General features: G+C 41.4%; 1 protein-coding gene across 4 annotated transcripts in view; it reads right to left on the bottom strand.

The window, feature by feature from the left end:
• Positions 1-3,226: 3,226 nt before the first annotated feature.
• Positions 3,227-23,641, bottom strand: part of PDZRN3 (PDZ domain containing ring finger 3) — a 350,680-nt gene continuing 330,265 nt past the window's right edge. For all 4 annotated transcript variants that reach the window (XM_089654795.1, XM_089654796.1, XM_089654798.1 and 1 more), the window contains 5 exons: positions 20,319-20,417; positions 18,543-18,605; positions 16,094-16,195; positions 13,811-13,927; positions 3,227-10,958 (listed from right to left, as the gene is read on the bottom strand). In XM_089654795.1, the coding sequence (XP_089510921.1) occupies positions 9,405-10,958; positions 13,811-13,927; positions 16,094-16,195; positions 18,543-18,605; positions 20,319-20,417 (1,935 nt within the window). In that variant the 3' untranslated portion in view covers positions 3,227-9,404. The remainder of the gene's footprint in view (positions 10,959-13,810; positions 13,928-16,093; positions 16,196-18,542; positions 18,606-20,318; positions 20,418-23,641) is intronic.

The raw sequence follows: 23,641 nt of genomic DNA, 5'->3' as shown, positions 1-23,641 counted from the left end.
TCAAAATGCCAACCTTTGGTTGCCCGGATGGTTGCACCGCAGCTCCATTCACTTGAACAAATCGAGTTCAGCGAGAGCATCACCTGCCGAATGCAACACGCCATTTAATTTTTGATGCATTCCTGAACGACTGCATTGAAGTGTTTAGGTGGATGGTCAAGAGAGCAGTAAAATCATAGCTGAACTGCCTGCTTATACCACTCCCCCAGTCATCCATGTGAACAAACTCCAAGGGCCATGTTATACGAGTGATTCTTCCACTACGCATAAAAACAGGGAAACTATTGCCCCAAATGGCTCCCTTGTTGACTGAGGAAGGTTCACTAGTGAGAAGAGCAGAGAGTGAACATCATCTCAATGTTAGGTAAAGTTAAGTGGTCGGTTAGCAATTCTGTCATTGGTGAGTTGTTGTCAGTGACAGAATCGCTTGACATGACCCTAAAGCAGGGGTCTCCAAACTTTCTGTGCAAAGGGCCGCTTTATTGTCCCGTCCATCTTTGTGACAGTTGGTGGAATAGTGCCTCAAGGGTCAGAAAACATCAAGCAAAGGGCCACAATTTGGAGACCACTTACCTAAAGGATAACGAGTGCTTCCTATGGTCAGGAAGGGCAGGGCACAAGGGGGTCTTATTAAAATAACAGGACTGCTTTAATACCTTTCTCTCCAAGATCGCCTGGAAGTTTGGCATATTTATCTATGAATGTAACTAAAACTCTTTTACATAAACTTGTTTATAAAAATTGGAAGTGCCAGAGAAAACAAAGAGCACATTTTTTAGTGCAGATAAACACCTTTTTAATAAATAAAATGAATACACAACAATCACAAAATGGATACATGATCAAGAGCATATCTGGAGGCCAAAAGACTCACCACAAACACAGGATAGCCAAAGTAACCCTCAGAAATGCCGGCAGGAGGTACAGAAAGTGGATGTCAGTTGGCTAGGATAGAAACTGGACAGGCTGAGCTGCCAATTCCACCAACTTTCCCAGGATTAATTAACCACCGTTGAAGGGACATGGTGGCACCTCCACTGACGCATCTCGAGATGGCGACCCCTTTTATCAGACTCCAAAAAAAATACCTGATGTTTGTGGTGAGGCTTTTGACCTGTAGATACCCCCGTGTGCAAGTCTCCATTTTGTATTAAAATGGTTGTAAACCTCAGACATGAAATATGAACAAAGCATATCCCTCTACACTCGCTGGCCTCTTTATTAGGTGCACATGTTCAATTGCTTGGTAATACAAATTGCTAATCAGCCAATCACATGGCAGCAACTCAATGCATTTAGGTATCTAGATGTGGTGAAGACAACTTGCTGAAGATCAAACCAAGCATCAGAATGGGGAAGAAAGGGGATTTAAGTGAGTGGCATGGCTGTTGGTGCCAGACGGGCTGGTCTGACTATTTCAAAAACTACCAATCTACTGGGATTTTCATGCACAACCATCTCTAGGGTTTACAGAGAATGGTCCAAAAAAACAGTTGTGGGCGAAAACGCTTTGTTGATGTCAGAGGAGAATGGGCAGACTGGTTCAAGATTATATAAAAGCAACAGTAACTCAAATAACCACTCATTACAAGCAAGGCATGCAGAATACCATCTCTGAACATCTAACCTTGAAGCAGATGGGCTACAGCAGCAGAAGACCACACCGGGTGCCACACTTGTCAACTAAGAACAGGAAACGAAGGCTATAATTCGCACAGACTCACCAAAGTTGGACAATGGAAGATAGGAAAAACGTTGCTTGTGGTCTGCGACATTCAGATGGTAGGGTCAGAATTTGGCGTGAACGACATGAAAGTATGGATCCAACCTGCCTTGTATCAACGGTTCAGGCTGGTGGTGGTGGTGTAATGGTGTGGGGGATATTTTCTTGGCACATTTAGGGCCCCTTAGTACCAACTGAACATCGTTTAAACACCAAGGCCTACTTGAGTATTGTTGCTGACCATGTCCATCCCTTTATGACTACAATGTACTAAACTTCTGGTGGCTCCTTCCAGCAGAACATGACAATGAGTTCACTGTACTCCAATGGCCTCCACAGTCATGAGATCTCAATCCAATAGATCACCTTTGGGATGTGGTTGAAAGGGAGATTCACATCATGGATGTGCAGCCAACAAACCTGCAGCAACTGCTTGATGCTATCATGTCAATATGGACCAAAATCTTGGACAAATGTTTCCACCAAAACCTATGCCAGGAAGAATTAATGCAGTTCTCAAGGCAAAAGGGGTCCAACCCAGTACTAGCAAGGTGTACCTATTAAAGTGGCTGGTGAGCGTACACTGTGTACTTGTCTCAACTAAAAGCACTAAGGGGTTTATTTATTAAAGCTGGAGAGTCCAAAATCAGACTCCCTTCTGCATAGAAACCAATCAGCTTCCAGGTTTCATTGCCAAAGCTTCATTGAACTAGCTGAGGTTAGAAGCTGATTGGTTTCTATGCAGAAGGGAGTCTGATTTTGGACTCTCCAGCTTTAGTAAATAAACCCCTAAGTGTCATTTCTGTCTGCTGCTTCGTTCTTCTGCTATCAACATGAACCTTTTCTGACAAGTTTTCCTGACACCAAGAGAAAAAAGGTGACATGGGAGAGACCTTTAGCAGATTGACAGCTTTAGCTCTGTTCCTAAGAGCTGTGTGGAGGAGGGGGCGGCATGTCCCTTCCCTCCAATCAGCTCTTACTGAGCTCTGCAGAGTGTAAATTCAGCTCTCAGCCCCCTTTTTTCGGAACTCTCGACAAGCTTTTTAAATTCATCACTTTGAACGGACGTAGGGGAGAGAAGACTAGAGATAAACAGGTACAACTTATGTAGGAGGATTTGTTTTGTTTCTATGTATCAGCTGACGCCAGTCACTTCACTGGGTATATGTAAGGATTTACAGCTACTTTCATTCATAATATTCCTATATTGTTTTATATTTAATTTTATATCATTTAAATTTTTTTTATTTATATTTTATATGTATAGTATTTTTATTTTCATATTATTTTATATTTATTTTATAATAAATGATCTTCCGTTTTTTCCTCCTCCTCTGACAGTTGTGTACTATACTACCTCCAGATATTTGTTGAGCTAGCCAGGATCAGCAGATTGCTAGTGATTTAGTGAGCGTGGTGCATGTGAAGAATTTATTAAAACTGGTGTCAGTAAAATACAGCATCCCTTTAATTTGCAAAGAAGCAAAGCAACACAATCCCACCTTATTGTGCATACAAAACAATAATTTATTTTCTCTCATTTGCCATGTTTGCAACCATCTTGCTATTTCATGAAATGTCAATATTTCAGTACAAACAAATAACGAAAGAAAATGACACATTTCCTTCTTAACTGAAGTGACCTTTCCTTGCCGATAAGTCCGAATGGAGCACACAATGGAGCATTAAAGACCCTTTAAAGGAGTTGTGTAGGCAGAAAAAAAACAACACTCCAGGAGATTGTGAAGGTTAATATTACGGTCAGAGATGTGTGTTTTAATCATTAGTTCCCATGTTGTACTGTTTACCCTGCTCTTCACAATTATCAGTCTTTGAACTCAAATCCTGCATGCCTTGCCGCAGGCAATGATAAAATGTAACACAGGGAAGAGAAGGCTGTAGGAAGATATGAGAGTCCGCGGAGAGAATTATATAAGACAGAAGAAAGCGGTAAGCAGCTTGTTCATTCTGAGTTTGACTCTGTGATGCTCAATTCAGCACCAATGCATGATTTGCTGTGTAAAAAAGCCAGGTAAAAACAGTTATCTGCCAGGATTCCTATATTCCCTAGGGACTCCTGGTATTTGCTGTCAGATAAATTCATAAGTTTAAACTGCATTCAACCTCTCACAACCCCTTTAAAGATCATTCTGGACATATCAAAAACAATGTATAAAACAGAAATTTTATATAAGAACTGATACATAATTGGCTTTTTCTGTAGACTGCTGGCTTACATCATGATATCCTGTTATTGTAGATAATGATAAATAGAAAGGCAGGTTATATAAAAACACAACAGCAAAGTAATATCACAAAATACAGTTTAATAAAATATATTTTTTTATATTGGCAGTTGCTTCTGTGTTTTTAGGCAAGAAAGCTTGTGTTTATTTATGAGTAAAGATTAAAAGTTATTACATGTGTAATAAAGAACTATTTGGCAATCACATTCGATAACTGTAGAGAATGGCGGACATATAAATTGTACACTGCAAAATGTCTATACCAGAGGGAGAGAAAAATATTTTTGCACTCACTGTAAAATCCTTTACATAGAGTCCATTGAAGGACATAGGAAGTCTCACCTTCGGGTTATACAGCTGCCTACAGGAGGCAAACAAAAAAACATAAGCCTACCCAGGACAACCCCTCCTATTACCATCATGCCGCCTTCCAGAGAGCATGACTATAAAGTCAGAAGGGTGGGACCTGTATCCCTCAACTGACTTTAAAAAAACCCAACAAATTGTATCAAATATTTACCTTCATTTTCCTTTCCTGGAGCTAATCCATGGCAGCATACTACCACATGTATGCTGCCATGTTGGCGCTAGGAAAATGGAAAATTGTATCAAACACTTACTGTAATTTTCCTTTCCTGGTGCCAATTATGGCAAAATACATGTGGCATGGATTGGCGCCAGGAAAGTAGTTTATGGTAAGTACAAAAATACTTATTTCCTATCTCATCTATTGAGGGACACAGGAAGTCATTCACCTTTCAAAAGAAGTCCAACAAAAAGCCACCTGAAGGACCCTGTGCTTGTATTAGATGAAACTGCAACATCCAACTTGTGAAAACAAGAAAAAGCAGATGACAGCCTTGCAAGAGGATCGCAGGTCTAGTAGAGTGTGCCTTGACAAGAAAGGATGGAACCTGATCCTTGAGACCATAAGTCTGGAGGATGGTCTGCCTGAGTCTTTTAGAGACACTGAAACAAGATTCTGGAGCACGGGGTACATCCAGGATTACAAAAAAGGGAATCAGTCTTCCTAAAGAAAGTAGTAACTGACAGATAACTCTCACATCCTGAACTACATCCAAACTCAGGAGCGAAATCTTTTGTTGAACTGGAGCCAGACAGAGAGGCATGAAAGCACAGTATTGGTTGAAGTAAAAGACAGAAACTACCCCAATCCATTAGACTGTCACCTTCCCTCCTCACCTTCAGGCGCTCCCTGAAAACCCACCTCTTCAGGGAAGCCTACCCCACCCTCACCTAACAGCCGTTCTCCTTCATTCCTCCTACCACTCCATCCCCCACAGCCACTTCCTCCTGTACCACTACCCGCTTCCCTCCTAGATTGTAAGCTCGAAAGAGTAGGGCCCTCTAACCCCTCGTGTGCTGCTTGTTATTGTTGTACTGTTTCATGTATTGTCCCCCCCTCTATTGTACAGCGCTGAGCAAACCCTTTGGTGCTATATAAACTCAATGTAATAATAATAATAATAATAATAATAACTACATACGGAAAGAAGGAAGTCTTGGGCCTCAATAACATCTTGTCTCTATGCAAAACCATAAGGACTCTTTTCAGGATAGGCCACCAGCTTAGACAACCAACCAACAGAGGTGATGGCTATAAGGAATACCTCCTTGTGGGTGACAGTAAAGACAGGGATATCTCTAATGGCGGTTTCTAAAGCGCAAATAGAACCAGATTCACATCCCATAGAGTCACAGGAAAACAAACGGGGAGCTACATAGGAAACTCTGTCTACAAACATCCTAATCAAAGAGGACAATAAGAGCTCAATAGTCTGGAAGAAGATCGAAAGGGCAGAGACCTGGCCCCTGATGGTGCTGAGATGCATCCATGGAGAAGACCCTAGGGTCGAAGGCTCCAGACTCACATCAAGTAAAGTATGTCTTCCACATCCCATGGTAGACCTTGCAGGAAGTAGTCTTCCTAGACTATTCATTTATTATTTATTACAGGTACTTCTATAGCTCCATCAATTTACGCAGTGCTAGACTACCACACTGTAGCAATCACAGATTAGTAGATGTGTTTTAGACATGGGATCTGCAAAGCAGCACATCAATCAAAGTGTCCTATGCATGTGTACTCACAGGATACCCATGTGAGGGATAAGCAGGGAAGCCTCCAACAGATCATCACAACCTATTTAATTGAGGTAGCTACCGATGCTTGGACCAACTGGCTTATTCACAAAGTGAGACCTCTAAGACAGGACAAGCACTGAAATAATGTCCGTGGCTCTGAACCTCTAAAGCACTCTGCAGCGAACTTCAACCAGAACTGAGTCTAAATAGCACCCTATGTGAAACACAGGGCTAAAGGTCACTTCCAGACTATGCCCTCAATGTCTAGTCCAACGGGGTTCTGGATGTAATCCTCCAAAAGCCAGGATTCCATACAGCGGTCCTGAAAATAGGATGTCCACCCACCTAGCGGAGTAGCCAAAAACTGAAGCATGCTGGTAGTAAGAGAAGGTACTTATATCCTGGGCTGGCCTACAGTTTTTTGTTTGCCAGTGTCCAATCCTCATGTACGTGGTAGTATAACCCGATGATGACAGTATTTCTGTGTCCCTCAATGGACGAGGAAGTAATGAAATTATTTATTAAGCAAAGAGCAATGTCCTTACAATGAAACCAATTTGACACCCTCTTTCAGCGATCTGTCTTCAACAAACTGAAATCTGATTCATAGCTTAGGGTTAGTGCACTCTGTACATCACTGCTGTCTCCATCCTCTTACTGAAGAACAGCTGCAAGAAAAGTTTATAACACACCCTTTATATCACTTACCTATTCCTTCCTAAATCACAAAGCCATTTTTAATTCAGCTGCTGTACACATATGAATTCTGTCACTATAATAAACTGCCACATGCCAGCTGAATGCTTAAATCAGGCTTGTAGTGGGAGTGCCTGCCAAGTTGATGGATGGGAGGGCTTAGAGGAAGGCATGGAAAAAAACCTGAGCTAAGAGTGAAACATGGGGGCTGCCAGTTATGAGCTCCCCCCCAAACAATGGTAGCTCACTTGGCTTTCATGCTTATTCTCTAAGACTTGGAAGAAGAAACAGAAACATTTGCACTCCTGATATTCACGCCACTGTTGGGTCTTTAATACAAGCCAACATTCTTATCCTAGGTTCACACTTGCCTGCAGTCCGCGAGCTGGTTGAGGGTGAAGGAATTGCACTTGTTCTTATGAGAGGTGCAGGGCTGTTATTCATTCTGAATGGCAGCCCCCCATACATCTCAGGCCGCAGAGAGTTTGCAGGTATGGGAACCACAGGAAAAACAAATGGTCAAAAAGATCATGCAGTTTCCCTGCGGCTGCATTGTTTAAAAGGTGCATGCACCTTTTCCCTGCGGAAAACGCAGGCAGGACAACCTGATATAGCGTGAACCTAGTCTTATGCAATGGTAGCTCCCATGCTTCCTAAGGCTACATTCACACTAGCGTTGTGTGCAGGCGGCAGAGAGGCGGTTGGGAAGCGTTTTTACCACTTCCCAAACGCCTCTGCCAATTCTGCACATTACAGCACATAGTGTTGTTCTAACAGGAGCGTTCGTGTCGCGTCACGGCAAAACGGACGTTGAAGCCTCCTATTCTCGTCTATGGTGCCACTCCGCAAATTCCCGGCCGGCGTTTGCGGTGCGGTTGCAACGCGGTTGTGGGGCGTTTGTGGAGCGGTAACACCACTAAAACTGCATTATCGGCGTCTGTGGGGCGTTATTAACGCTCTGCAAACGCCTAGCAACCTCCGCTAAACCGCGCATGCGGCATTTGCGAAGCATTTACCGAGCATTAAAAAACGTTCTGCAAACGCCGGACCAACGCTTGCCAAACGCTATAGGTGCGTTTGGCAAGTTTTGGTAAAACAGCCAAGTGTGAACGAGCCCTTAAGCTCAACATCTTGCGGTTTTCTTGTTACTAAAAAGTAAAGCAAACAGGAGGCAGATCAGTAAGCATCACTTGCAATTCTTTTGACAAAACTTCCCTTCTGTGTGTTTTTTAAACTGCGTTTAGCCGGAAATGCCCCTTCAATAAGCCAATTTGATTAGAACAATTTGGTGCTTTGGCCTAATCAAATAGGCAGCTAATTTATACGGTTCAAACAACTTAAACAGCCACTCAATATCCATTTTGTTCCCTGAGGAATATAATGGAAATAAGGCTGTATGATGACCGCAGGTATAGGAGAAATGAGGTGCCTTTGGATGTTGGTTATAAGTCTGTATCGAGTAGAAATAGTAGGCTGCTCACTTGACAATGCGTTTACTGTACATGAGCTGAGACAAAATGAATGTGGATCCTCCATTCTGTCTGGAGGAACAGTGCCTATGTCCAAAATAATGTTCTATACCACGGTATTATTTATACAATTGGAATGTTTACTGATGGTTCCACAACAGTCAACACATTTTAGGGATCTGCATCCTCCTCATCAGGATTCACTGACAGCTGTGTTGTCCTGTTTAGCTAGAAGGCTCACACTATCCTGCATGGATTGTCAGGTTCCTTATTTGCAATGTCAGTATCATCCCTCCTGCTTCAGTTACTTTTACTCACAGTCATGATGACTTGGAAGCAGATCCCAAAATGCGTTGTCTCTTATCAAACCTTCAACAAAAATGTCAACTGTATAAAGGCTGCATTGTTATACAGCATTGTTTAAACACAGGCACTGCCCTTCCTGATGTAGTGGAGTGCTCACAATCCTTTTGTTTCACCTGATGACCTTACATATCAGTGTATGTGACTGTTGTAAGACCATTTCCATTGACCAAGGAGTGCCCAAGCACCAAACCCCAAGATTCTATTTACTTTGGGCATATCAGTTTAAGTCTTCTAAATGATTCACCTTCTTTTTCTTGGGAGAACGACTGAGTCTTGGGGGATTTGGCCAATTATCATCCCACTGCTGTGTTGGGTACTCAAGGCATCAGCTCATAATCCTTTTGTTTCACCTGATGACCTTACATATCAGTGTATGTGACTGTTGTAAGACCATTTCCATTGACCAAGGAATGCCCAGGCACCAAACCCCAAGATTCTATTTACTTTGGGCATATCAGTTTAAGTCTTCTAAATGATTCACCTTCTTTTTCTTGGGAGAACAACTGAGTCTTGGGGGATTTGGCCAATTATGATCCCACTGCTGTGTTGGGTACTCAAGGCATCAGCTGCAAGTAGTTGTTATTGTCTCAGGAGCAGCAGTGAGGTTTTGTGCAATTTTGACACTGAGTTGTAAGATTAGGTATGTAAAAAAGCCAAAACTATTAACACAGTGACTGTAATTATCTTATATTTACAAAAAGGAAAAATATCTGCCACATTTAACGAGGCGGGGGAATTCTACCGCAATGGTAGTTTGTATTTACAAAAGAAGAGAAGAAAAGTTTGGAGTTCTATGTTTTATACAGTTGTGACGGAGAGTAGCGAGTTGTACACTCGCGTTCCATCAGGAGATTTCGTGCCATGGGTTAACAGTTCTTGAATTGTCATCCAGTTGTCAAAAATCTTTTTATTGCGTTTCTTCATCATCTTTTTGTGGCTGAGGTCAATGATGCTGACCTCCTTGTTGTCCTCTGCAGTCTGTTTCTCTTTTAAGCAATCCAACCTGCTCTGCATCATGAACTCTCTACGTTTTCTCTGTTCAGAGGCCTTCCTAATGTGCTGCTTGCGTTCTTCCTTGCTCCAGTAACGTCCCATTTTCATTTCGCTAATGGCGTCATCATCTGTTGTCATTCCGCTTCTCTCCTCTTTGATCTTAATGGCTCTTTCTCTTAACAACTTATCTCGAACAGGTCTTTTCGTGATGTAGCGGGTCCCGTCACTACGTACTTTCACTTTCCATTCCATCCTTGGCTCCGAGGCATTCTGAAGATCTTTACACATGCTGACCAAACTCATCTGGCTTTGAGCATACTCGACTGCTGATTTTTGCTGGATCAGCTGCATGTAACTCTGATAGTGCTGCGCATGGGCGGGGATGTGGGCGTGCTTGTAAGGTGAATGGCGATAGGGTGGCACAAAAGAACTTGACTGCTTTTCAGAAGAACTTTGACTTTTACCCATATCGGCAACTTTTTTGTCTCTGGCTTCCACTGATTTGCTTGAGTCTGAGTCCTTAGCAGTTTGGTGATATCTGGCAGGGCTGGACTCGCGGCTTTCTCCGCTTGATCGTACATTCTTCTGCGATCCATTGTAAGGACTGCTACTGGCTGCTCCTTCTGGACAGCTGTTAAGAGCTTCAGCTGTCCTGCGCAGTGAGTTGTCGGGGGAAATTTCCAAAGTCAGAGGGGTGCTACGGCAGCTTTCCCCAGTGTTGTAGGCACTTGAGCTGTCCTTGTCTGACTTCTCTGGCAATTCGGTGATATCAGAGAGCTCGTGCCTACGCACGTCGATGCTCGTGTTGTAGTTACGGAAGCCGCTGTTGTGCAGCATCCAGGATTCTCTGTACTGCTCCTTCAGTTGTTGCATTTTATGAGCACGGACTATGTTCAAACACTCAAGCTCGATGCTGTGCAGCTCCTCATTCAGCATTTCAAGTTCACGGTCCACGCTCTCCTGGTCACTGCGGTTGGTCTCCATTGTGCTGGTTTGGTAATATCGACTCCGCTGGTTGGCACTTTGGACCTGGCACTTCAGTTCGAGAAGTTTTCGGAATCTCTCGCACTCATCCATGGGGATGCCTAGGAAGTCAGCATCTGTACAGTCAGCAGATATAAAGGACTCGTTGCTGAACTGCATATCTCCGCTGCCCAGAGTGTCTTGACTGTACATCAGCTTCTTCTGACTCTCCAGTGTGTTTGATGATGTGGTGTGATCATCGGCAATGTTCTCCTGCTCCGAGCTTTCATCGTTGCGGGTGCTTTCATCTGTACGCCCAACACCACTGTCCTTCTCTAACTGGTTGGACAAAATGGTTGCAGTGTCTGTGGTTCCACCGTCTTCTTCAATCTTTTTCTAGAAATTCAGAAATGACAAAGCAAATATTTTAATAAGGTCAAAAAATAGAAGGTAAATTGACATAAAAAGCAACAGACTCCATGAGCATTATATAAAAAAGCCTGTACAAAGTCTACATTCCATTACCTCAAATTTCCACTTAAAGTACACATAAATCTCCCAGTGGGTGAGTCCACCTTTTCACAAAAAATGAAAAGATGAACTCCAAATATCCTGTTCACCCCTCCAGACCCTGCTGCACATAGTGCTGCCACTGTGGGCATCCATACACTGCTCATTGGTCAGTGCAGCCACATGCTAGTGCTGACCAATGAGAAGCACTTCTGTATTCTGGGTCACCTTACTCAAAGAAGCATTCTATACAAACCTCTGCTAGCAAGGCTGACTGCTCCACTTCTTCCTGGTCTACCATTACTCCTACCTGGGTCATTTAACTGCTCATTAGAAAAAGGTGTCACCAGGAGAGGTGACACGGGAAACTGTGCTATTGAACCAGGAGATATGTGTGGTCATGCAGTATGGCAAAGATTTGTAAATCGAAATACTGGCTGTACAGGATTACAAATCCTTTGGCAGGCAAAACAGTAAGCCTATATCTTCCAGTAAACAGGAAAACCAGTATCTTCCTTTAGCCATGTGCATGTATTTGTGCATAGACAATTGTTTTTGTTGGTTTAGAAGTTGGGAAAGATTATGACCCCTTTTAGGTTTTTTATTGCTGTCTGTGGCCCTGATGGGGGGATTCGCCCTCTCAATATGTCTTGGTGATCACTGTCATCAAGACAGAAAGTGTTTGGAAATCCAAATTCTCAAGGCTGTTCTCAGAACATGAAATAAGGAAGACAGGTTTTACTCCTTCTATACTCTAACCAAATCTAGTAAAAAAAGTTTTTACTTTTAAAAAATTACTTTGGCAGTACAACAATACTTGTTTTTACATGAACCTTCAACAATAATACCTCTGCAGTAGCATGAATGAGATTCTGGTTTGGTCACTGACATCACCTAGGATCCTTGGCCCTGTGTTTAATTGACCACAGCATCAGCGATCTGTCTTTTAGCAATGGGAGTGCGGTGGGTTGATATTATCGCTTGATGTCAGTGATGAGGATTTGCTGAACGTCATGACTGATGTTGGTTTTACATTGGTGGACATTAGTGACATTTTTTGTCCTTATTGTATTTTTATGAAATTACTTTTTGCAAGGTGTTGGTATATTTATTTACAATCTACTCTTTCTTGAATAATGAATCACTTGTACTTCTTGCCCTGGGATGAGGTAGATATATGGGGACACTTATTGTAAAAGGGGCCTCCAAATTTCCCTATACCCCCCCGCCCCTCAATAACAATTCACACCTTTTGGGGGGACAGGATGTGGGAAGGAAACTTTATTCATCAACATTGTGAAAAAGTGCCTTGCCTTGATAGGCTCTTGCAAAGACACCTCCACTGATGACAGACATATGGCCTGGTATGGCACAGGGATGCTCACTACCAATCCATTTCCTGACCAAGCAGGCTGCATACTTGCATAGGTCTGCTTATAATATAATGACAGCACAGTGGCTAAGTGGTCAGCACTTCTGCCTAGCAACACTAGGGTAATTGGTTCAAATCCCAATCATGACACTACCTGCGTGGAGTTTGCATGTTCTCTTTGTGCCTGTGTGGGTTTCCTCCCACACTCCAAAGACATGCTGGTAGGTTAACTGGTCCTAGTATGTATGAATGTGAGTTAGGGACTGTAAATTGCACGTTCCTTGGGGGTTAGGGACTGATGTGAATGTACAATATATATGTAAAGCGCTGCGTAAATTGATGGGGTTATATAAATACCTGTAATAAATAGGAGGAATCACTTCCCACTTTTATGGGACTACAATGTACTGTCCTAAAATACCAAGTTCAGCTTTATGGCATCTACCAAGCAAGGTATGTAAAGTTCTGTGTACTTTCAAAGCTGCTCTTCAAACTGATTGAAAATATCTTCAATCTGCTGAACTGTATTTTTAAAACTGTTTTTGCATTGGTACGTGTCCCCAATAAGAGTGCTCAATGCTTGTGTCCCTTATGTAGCAATAGCTTGCCTATTAGCCTTGAAAATGGCCAGATAAAAGACCATAGTCCTACAGAACTCAGTGGGGTTTGCCTGTAAGTGTGGGATTCCCAGACTACAGGCCAGGTTTGTTGAACAAGGCCATCCTTATACCTAGTACGCATGATGAGAATATCGAACAAATGATCATCCGTTTTTTTTTGGCATGCTAGTCTCATATCGAAAACGAAGAGGTTATTCAACTTCCAAAATTCTTGTATGACAGAATAGAATTTCAGAAGTGACGTCATATATTGTATTGTACATTAAGATGACTACTGTACTAATTAAACAAAAAACATACCATCTGGTAATTTCGGCACTTGTCCCTTCAGTTACTGTCGCATAAACGGTCGTGATCGCCTCTCGAAAGCTGTATACTAACGATCAGAATATTGTTCAATTGCTCCTCAGACCAAAATTTTTGTGCGATTTACTTATTGTTTGTATGGTCCCTACCTTGGTAAGTGTTAGGATCTCTGTCCTCTAATCACTGAACATTAGGAACGTATCTTATCTCTAGCTGTCAGTCCGGTTATATTAAAAGCATCCAGCTAAAACAATGAAAATATATTGTCCTCTCCCCCTGTAAGCCTTTAATGTGATGCTCTGACAAATAGCCCCAGCTAGTCCTAACCTCATATATTCATTAAACTGGCTGGTTAGTTTAATCCATTTAATGGGAGGCGGGAATGGCACTACAAGATATGACAAGAGCTGGTGACAGAGTACAGTGCAGAATCACATTACCTGCTCAAGCATGCTGGCTGTAAATTGCATTGCCTGGTGGTGCTGTTCCTCCAGCATATCCATGTGCAGATCATCCAGAAAATCATTTCTGTCATCGTCCATCCATCCTTCATCCAGCTGTGCGCCAGGGGAAAAGATAAAAAAAAAAAAGATTATATCACAGATCTGTCAAAGAAACAATACCAATAACCTCCCCCCCCTTTCCTGTCTGTCCTCCCTCCTTAATGGTCTGCCCTACAGATAGCTATAAAGTGATTAATATTTTATCTTCTTTGTGTTTTAAAGTTATGGACTGCTTGTAAAAATAATCAAAATCCAAAAACGCAACAGCACTAGCAATAAGACAAGAGATTATTGGTTATGCCACTGACTTTTTATACAGAATACAGCTCTACATAAAATAAGAATCAGTCAGATAGCCAGGCAACTAGCATTTCCAAGAGTTCAGCAGGGACAGCAACGTCTTTCCCACATATGGAGGTTTCTCTTAAAGGGCAAGTTCAGGACTTTGTATGAAAAATGAAAAAATGAACTAACTCCAGATATCCTTGTCACCCCTTTAGACCTTGCTGCTCATAGGGGCTATAATACTCTGTGCTGCCAGTGTGGAGGTCCATACACTGTAACACACAGCCCAGCGTTCACTGGTCAGCGCAGCCATGTGAACACCCTAACTAATGAGAAACGCCTTTTTTCTTCTGGGACACCTTACTTGAAGAAGGCTCGGATGCACTACTTATTGGTCAATGACCAACGAACATTCGCTATTGTGAGTAATACACCCTTTTCACACTAGCAGTCCGTTCGGGTCCACCTGTCCATTTTTAAGGTGGACCCTCCATTTATGGAGCATCGGGTGTAAACGGACATGCAATGCGATCCGATTCTCTAAAAACAGACGGATGGGAGATCCATTCCACTCTGTCTTGGCAGATCGGATGGCAGTCGGGTATAAACAGACAGGTGGTCCATTTACATCTGACTGCCCATAGAGGAGAACAAGCTGTGTTCGTGTCCGTTCTGCAAAGTGGGGTGGACATGGACCTGTCATCCACCTGCTCAGCGTGGGATCAGCAGACAGATCCCCCACTGAGATCGGTATGAAAAGGTCCTTAGATAGCTCCACTATCTTGGACATGATGTCAGCAGCCTCAGAGATATCACTCAACTACCACTCTATTGTATTCTCTTTCGCTTGATTGATAGAAAAACAGAGAAGCAAAAAGTTCTAAATTTGGCAAAAACTGCCTCAAAATTCCAACCTTACTGCTATTTTGTAGCAAAATGTATCTATGAAAAAGACCTTTTTTGCACAAATGATCTTTTTGGGGAAACATCTAACATAAAAGTTAATTTTTCTTTTATATGGCAGAGGTGGGTTATAGGGGACTGTTGAAACATGTTACATCCAGACAGATACGAATGCAACTCTGTACTCATTAACACATCATTAAAAAAACATTTGGTTAAGAATTTGACCTCTGTATTCATTACTACATCATTAAATGCATTTTTCAATGCAGAATTTGACCTGGTGTCCAACTCTTGCATTGCCTGTATAGTAGAGTTTAGAATGGGAAAGGGAGAGAGAGCACACCTGATTGTGCTGTTTTTCCTTCTCCCATCTAAACAATAAAATCCTCCCTTTTCTAGCTATCCAAAATCCCCCAGACTGCTGCTGGGCTCCACAATGATGTCATGATGTCACTATGATGGACATGTTGTCAGCAGCCTCAGAGATATCACTCAACTACCACTCTATAGTATTCTCTTTCGCTCCTCACCTGGCAGCTACATAATAATTACTGCAAAGAAAACCACTATAAGCATTTACAATACTAATATTTATGGAAAAACAGGACCAAAATATACTATTACCAGGGGCGGACTGACCATTTGGAAACTCGGGCACTGCCCGAGGGCCCGGGGTCAGTAGGGGGCTCCATGAGATGCCCCTTGTACCTTTTTCATAGGCTTTTTTGAGTTTGGTCAAGAACACAGGGGCCCCATGATCCCCTATCGCCCGGGGGCCCCATGAGTTGTCAGTCCACCCCTGACTATTACCCTGTGTGATTGAAGCTCACTAGCTGCAAGTCCAAGTGTGAATGTATCCCTGGACATGTAGGCAACTACTGCACCTTTTCATGACCAAATGGAAAATGACTACATTGCTAATAAGTATTTGTAATACCTACTCCCTTTTCCCAAATCTTTTATTATAGATGAAAGAGAGGTTCTAATTGGTCACAGAGATGATCACACAAAGGAAAAAAGGTACTATACCTGCAATTCTGGCCTTGCTACTAGTAAGAAAACATTTTTGGTGTCTTCGCTTGTCAGGAGAGCCACAGCTTCTTCATGGTTGTGAACATCAATGCCGTTAATCTTAAAAACAAGGAAAGAAATGAATTTACTTTGGTGTACTGTAAATGATATTCTTAAGTGTCATGAATATTGCTGAGGAGGTTGGCAAATATTCCTTTGAAGCCAAGTTGGAAGTCTATAATGGAATAAAAATGGTTCCATTCTTCTGGACAAACTTCAACGTATCATCATTAAGGTAAACTCTTTATAATAAAGCTTACATGTAGGTAAAATAACACAACGTGCATCATTTAGGAGATATTGGGGTTTACTTACGAAAGCCGGTTCACTCAGAATCTTGTGCACTTCTGCATGGAAACCAATCAGCTTCCAGATTTTATTGCTAAAGCTTAATTGAACAAGCTGAAGTTAGAAGTTGATTGGCTGCCATGTACAGGTGTACAAGATTCTGAGTGAACCAGCTTTAGTAAATCTACCCCATACTCTCTTCATTTAATCTGGCACATGCACACTGAAGGAACGGCATACCCAAGCCGTTCTTTCAGAGTTGTGTGCCGTGGCCCGGGACTCCCGCACGCCAAAAGCTCGTGAACCCAAGAGGAAGATGGCTGAAGATGGAAGCATCTACAGTGGTTACACTGGAGGGCTTCATTTTAAGGTAAGTTTTACATAATGTGCTAGTATGCAATGCATACTGGCATATTATAACATTACCCTGCAGGGGACTTTTTTTTTTTTGTCTGTGGTTTACTACCACTTTAAAAAAACAAAACCAAAAGAAAAAACAAACATGTCATACTCAGCTGCTCTGTGCAGTGATTGTGCACAGAGCAGCCTCGATCCTCTTCTTTTTGGGTCCCCTCCGGTGCTCCTGGCTCCTCCCCTTCGAGCAATGCTTCCAGGGAAAGCTTCTTGCCCATGGGGCACAACTGCCTGCTCATTCTTGAGCCTCACTGGCCAATGGGCTCCTCCTGCTGTCTCAGCCAATGAGGAGGTACAGTCCCCAGATAGCAGATGCTGTCAAGAACGGCACTGGATCAGAGGGGGCTCAGGTAAGGATTGAGGAGAAGGGCTGGGGAGCCCGCTGCACACAGAAGGGCTCTTACCTTCATGCATAGAATATATGAAGGTAAAAAACCTTAAGCCTTTAGAACCACTTTAAGCCAATAGCAGAAGAGGGCAGGAAAATGCCAGCCTGATACTGGGAACAATGACAATAGAGTACCATGTGGTATTACATAGGGATGTACCCTCGAACCCCTCATGTATCACATTGTATTGGTATTGTTCTGTCACATGTTCTGTCCCCTTTGTAATGTACAGCGCTGAGCGAACTATTGGCACTTTATAAATACTGTATAATAATAATAATGTACCGAGTATTTTCAAATAAATGCTCCAGATACCTGACATCTATACTTTGCAGTGCAGTTTGCATCCATACAAAATGAATGGCTATGATAAGCCTCGGTTCACACAAAAGAGCTGGGGAAACTGCATGCGATTTTCAAATTGCATGCTATTCTTTGCAGTGTGATGTGCACCCATTCATTTTGAATGAACGCAAATTGCACCGCAAAGTATTGGTACTCAGTATCGGCAAGTACTTGACCAAAAGTATCGCTACTTGTACTTGCCAATAAAAAGTGCATCTCTAGTACTACCACTACTGGTACTGGTCCATTATGCCCATGTTTATAAGAAGATTATGACAAATAACACAGGGGGAGCCATGATGGATCATCAATTTTACTCTTCTGCAGTAAAGTACGTGAATCCTACTATAGTAATAAAATCTGATGAATGCAAATGTTGGAACTCTGCCCAACTCAGAAAGCTGAACTTGGTATTGACTTTAAAAAACAAAACAAAAAACTTTACTTTATATCTCCTTATTATATTTCCTTAACAAATCATGGCTAAGGCTGTCATTTCTAGATCTGGGTCTCCAAACTTTCTAAGCAAAGGGTCAGTTTACCATGCTTCAAATTTAAGGGGGGCCAGACTGTGCCCATTGGGAGTAGAAAAGGTCCCGATATCAGTGGGAATAAACAATGTCCCATCTTTGGTGTCAGTGGGAGGATTTGTGCCCCATTGTTGGTGTCAGTAGGAGGAACTGTGCCTCATCGTTGGTGTCATTGGGAGGAATTCAGCCTCTTCATTGGTGTCGGGGGGGATTATGCCCCATTGTTATCAGTGGGTGAAAATAGTGCCTCAAGGGCTGGATGAAAGCAAGCAAAGGACCACAGTTTGGAGACCACTAGATTACTGACTCCAGAGCTGGTATAAAAAAGGTTTTACATGGCTGATTACTTGGCAACACGAACGTAACAATCAATATAGTTTCACTTTTTCCTACAACACAGTGATCTTACTGTACAGATGACTAATTTTCTTTCATTCTTACCTGTATTATCCGATCTCCTTCCCTGATCCTCCCATCTTTAGCGGCAATGCTGTTGGGGTCAATCTGAAAAGCAAGTGCAAATAATATGAGGAACTCCGTACTATACACCATGGTGTGGTATTCCCAACCTAGATGTGCACTATAGAAAAACAGTGATAAACGTAAAAGTAAATCTTTTCTAAGAGAAATAAGCAGACCTGAAGCTGCTGATGTCTTTCTGAAAAATGCTTTTCCTGGCTGTTATGCTGATCCACTGGCTTCAATATTTTTAGTGACTGACCTAGAACCATAGTGCATACTATGAAAGTCAGAAGACCATAACTGCACATGTGTTCTGCTGTAGTCCTGATGCTTACAGGTTAGCATGACAGCTAGAATTGGCCCAATAAGAAGTCAACAATCCATTTGGCTGTATAAGATGCTCTAAATCTATAAAACCATCCTCTCCTTTATAGCCAGGGAAGCTGCCATCTTAGCCTCTGTTTGATCTGCAGTTAAAAAGGTGCAGCACATGTGATCAGTTATGACAGCAACCAATTGGTGGCTTACCATTCAGTTGAGATCACTGTGACTATTTTTATTCACGGGAAACAGTTAAAGTGGTTGTAAACCCTTACATATACCAACTAAAGTGACCAGCCTCAGGTTGTACATATAGATGAAACAAATCTTACTACAGCATTCCTCTGGTCCAGAAGGCAGGGGGCATTAATCTGATGTCACATACTGCACAGCATAGAGCAGAGAGCAGATTATAATCTGAGACCTGAGTGGAGGAAATGGACACACCCCTCTCTACACATTCTCATAGGGAAACATGCACAGCTGAGGCAATCATCTGCTGTGTGCTGGAGAGGGGCAAGACTGTCTTCCAGGATTGCTTGGTGTTGGCATAGACTGTCAAATGTTACTCATGCAGAGAACAGAGGAATAAGTCAAGGGAGACAGAGATCACACTAGGTGCTTTGGACTGAGGCAAGTACACACTACAGCAGGTGTCTGCAAACTTTCTAAACAAAGGACCAATTGACTGTCCTTCAGACTTAAGGGGGGCCAGACTTTGGCCTGTGAGAGTAGAAACAGGTCCTAATGTCAGTGGGAATAAACAGTGCCTGATCTTTGGTGTCAGTGGAAAGAATAGCGCCCCATCGTTGGTGTCAGTGGGAAGAATTGTTGGTGTCATTGGTAGGAATTGTGCTCCATCATTGGTGTCATTGCACCCCATTGTTGGTGTCATTGGGAGGAATTGTGTCCCATCTTTGGTATTATTGGAAAGAATTGTGCCCCATTGTTGGTGTTATTAGGAGGAATTCTGCCCCTTCATTGGTGTCAGTGGTGGGAGTTATGCCACATTGTTGGTATCAGTGGATGAAAAATGTGCCCCAATGGCCAGATAAAAGCAAGCAAAAGGCTGCATCTGGACTCTGGGCCACAGTTTGGAGACCACTAATATAGAAGGATATGCTTTGTTCATGTTTCATTGTTTACAATCATTTTAAATCAATTGCTTTAGTTCTGCTTTAAGAGATTGTATGGAATCTGCAGCTCTCCGGGTTTTAGAGAATTAAATCCCAGGATAGCTATGGTATCCTGGGCTCAGGATAGCTACTTTTTGAACAGCACTAAAAACAGGGACAATAGAAGGGCAGTGAGTGATAACATAGGAACCTTGACTGCAAAAATTGGTATGCTTATCTTTGAATTATGAAGATATTCAAGAGCAGATTGGTAGAATGTAAAGTACCAAGTCACTTCAATAATGTTAAGAAATCTTACCTCGCTGACATAAATCCCCGTGTCGTCTTCATCATCTGTCCTGTAGCAAACCGTCAGCCCCAGCTTATCCTGGCTGTTTAGTCTGTACAAGTTTATTTCCTGAACAGAAAGATATAAGATGGCCCTCGTGAGTGACAACGATAATGAACAGGAGATTTCCTCCAATCCCACAATTACATTTCATTCCCATGATGTACACCAGTTTTCTTTTCACCTCCCTGGGAAAGGGCCCCGGTTAACTCAGAGTGATTTTACAACAATGTGATCAATAACATGCGGCCTGGGCCTATTTGTCAATACTAAGCCATTTTCGAAAAAGGGAAAAAGAATGTTATTGATTTTTTTTTTCTTTTTTTGCAGGAAATGTCTCATGGTGTCAGGGTAGCGAAAACACAAATGTTTGAACACCCTGTAATATCATATGTCACCCGCTTCTGACATGAGTACTACGAACTGTAATGGAAAGCTAGCAAAATGAAAATGATAATGAATTGTGAGATGTTTATTGATGCAATGTTAGATCGGGGCTAATGAATTGTACTGGAAGTGTCACATCCATTTCAAATATCCTTTTTCTATCTTAAAATTAAATGAACACTTTAGGATTTTAAGGCGTAGTGAATTTTGCACTCTAGAACAGGGGTCTCCAAACTTTTCAGTACAAGCGTCACATGTATATTTCACAGATATTCATGGGCTGCAAAATAATCAGTTTTATATATGACAAAATCTAATTTAAATGAATGAAAACATTTTACTTGAATTTTTTTCGTAAGAAGCAATATATGAATTAGAACAACAGAGATGAAAAAAACTTCAGTAAGCAAAGCAAAGAAATTCCAAATTAACCTCCCCAATTACATCAGAGTCACCCATACATCAAGTTGCCTATCAGAGCCTCTTTTACTTTCAGTTCCCCATTAAAGCCCCCCTTACATCAGAGTTCCCCGTACATCAAGTTCCCTAACAGAGCCTTTCTTACATCAAGGTCCCCATCAGAGCCCCCCTTACAGAGTCCCCCCTTACATCAGAGTCATCCCCTTATATCAAGTTAACCATCACAGCCTCCCTTATAACAAGTTCCCCATCAGAGCCACCATTACATCAAGATCCCTATTAAACCCCCACCTTACATCAAGTTCCCCATAGAAATTCCCTTACATCAGGGTCATCCCCTTACATCAAGTTAACCATCAGAGCCTCCCTTACAACAAGTTCCCCATCAGAGCCACCATTACATCAAGTTTTACATTAAACCCCCTTACATCAAGTTCCCCATAGAAACTCCCTTACATCAGGGTCATCCCCTTACATCAAGTTAACCATCAGAGCCTCCCTTATAACAAGTTACCCATCAGAGCCTCCATTACATCATGTTCCCCATCAGAGCCCCCATTACATCACGTTCCTTATCAGACCCCCTCTTACATCAAGTTACCCATCAGAGAGCCCCCTCTTACATCAGAGTTCCTACTTATATCAAGTTCCCCATCAGAGCCTCCCTTACATCAACTTTCCCAATCAGAACCTCCCTTACATCAGAGCATCCTTCTACATCAAGTTCCCCATCAGAGTCTCCCTTACATCAGAGTCAACCTTTACATAAAGTTCAGAGTTCAGAGGCTCCATTACATCACAGCCCTCTTTATATCAAATTCCCCATCAGAGTCCTCCCTTTCATCAAGGTCCCCTCTTACAACAGAAGGCCAGATAAAAATTTTCAGCAGGCCGGGTTTGACCCAAGGGCTGTAGTTTGGAGACCTCTGCTATAGACCTAAACATAGGAATCACTTTAACGAGGGCACTGGGCACCCAACATTCCAATATCATGGCTATATAAAATATCTAAAGAACCTTCTAACTCATCTTCTAACAAGGCCTGAAAGATTTTTAGTAGAGTCAAAACCTTTTGTTTGGTTTTTGATAAAGTAGGGTAGTACTGGAACCCCATTTAACTTCCTATTGTGTCCAAGCTAGGTACTATATATTCACCCTCTATTTGTTCTGGTGAACAATGACATCAGGACAGAAAGTGATTGGAAATCCAATGCTTTATAGTTGGCACCAAAATAAAAGGCGGGGGAAATATTCCAAAAGGGACACCAGTTCCAATGACAAACATCTAACAGGGGTATTTCCATCAATTAGAAATATAGAAATTTCCTCTCCCTTGTTGCTTCTCCAGAACAGGAGGTGTCAGAAAATCTTCCCAACAGACACAGAAAGTATCTATAAAAAACCTTTTTGTGATATAATAAATTACCAAAATAAATTAAATTAAAAAATCATAAATATATACCAAGAAATATAAAATATAAATAAAAATAAAGAATACAAAAACTCCCCAAATCCAAAATGTCCAATAATAATTCAAAAATAAGTCCAAAAACAGTGTCCAAAATTCCAATCTTTTTTCTCCAAATACGAAAGTTGACCTCTATTTCATCCAAAAACGTACCTCAAAAAAAATAAATATAAATAATCTAGTGCAATTCAGTTAATTAAAAGAAATCACCCCGTGGTGGAGGAAATGTTTGGTGGAAACAGATAGAAACCATGTTTGGAGCTGATAATCTGGTTTTAATATGTGAGTTACTAATAAATGTTATCCCTATGCTTTGAATATTGCTCCTAAGACCATTTTATCTTTCTGAGGACCTTGGAAAAATATTCTTAAAGAAGAATTTGGAGGATTACTGTTCTATAATGTTTGTAGAGCTCTCATAATACTCACAGAGGGTAATAGTATTTAGTACTATTGTGTGGTGGTTGTTGGTATTCACTGAGTTGCAGTGATCACAGAGTGTGTACACTTTGGATTGATGTGTTCAGATGCACTATATAAAGAAATTAATTAAGATTGGAATAATTATATATATATATATATATATATATATATATATATATATTTTTTTTTTTTTCTCACAAAACATTTTTGAAGTGAAGTGTGAAGTTGCACAGGGTGATTTCTTTTAATTAACTGAATTGCACTAGATTATTTATATTTGGTTTTTTTGAGATACGTTTTTGGATGAAATAGAGGTCAACTTTCGTATTTGGAGAAAAAAGATTGGAATTTTGGACACTGTTTTTGAACTTATTTTTGAATTATTATTGGACATTTTGGATTTGGGGAGTTTTTGTATTCTTTATTTTTATTTATATTTTATATTTCTTGGTATATATTTATGATTTTTTAATTTAATTTATTTTGGTAATTTATTATATCACAAAAAGGTTTTTTATATATATTTCATTACACTTTCTAGGGTGGAAGGTATTAACTTTTTGAGGGTATAAAAAGGAGGGTACACATTTAATTA

This window comes from Staurois parvus, unplaced genomic scaffold (genome assembly GCF_062004578.1).
Source record: "Staurois parvus isolate SC_StPar_1 unplaced genomic scaffold, SC_StPar_1.0 ptg000799l, whole genome shotgun sequence".
Lineage (NCBI taxonomy): Eukaryota > Metazoa > Chordata > Amphibia > Anura > Ranidae > Staurois > Staurois parvus.
This window is presented reverse-complemented; position numbering and strand designations above follow the sequence as displayed.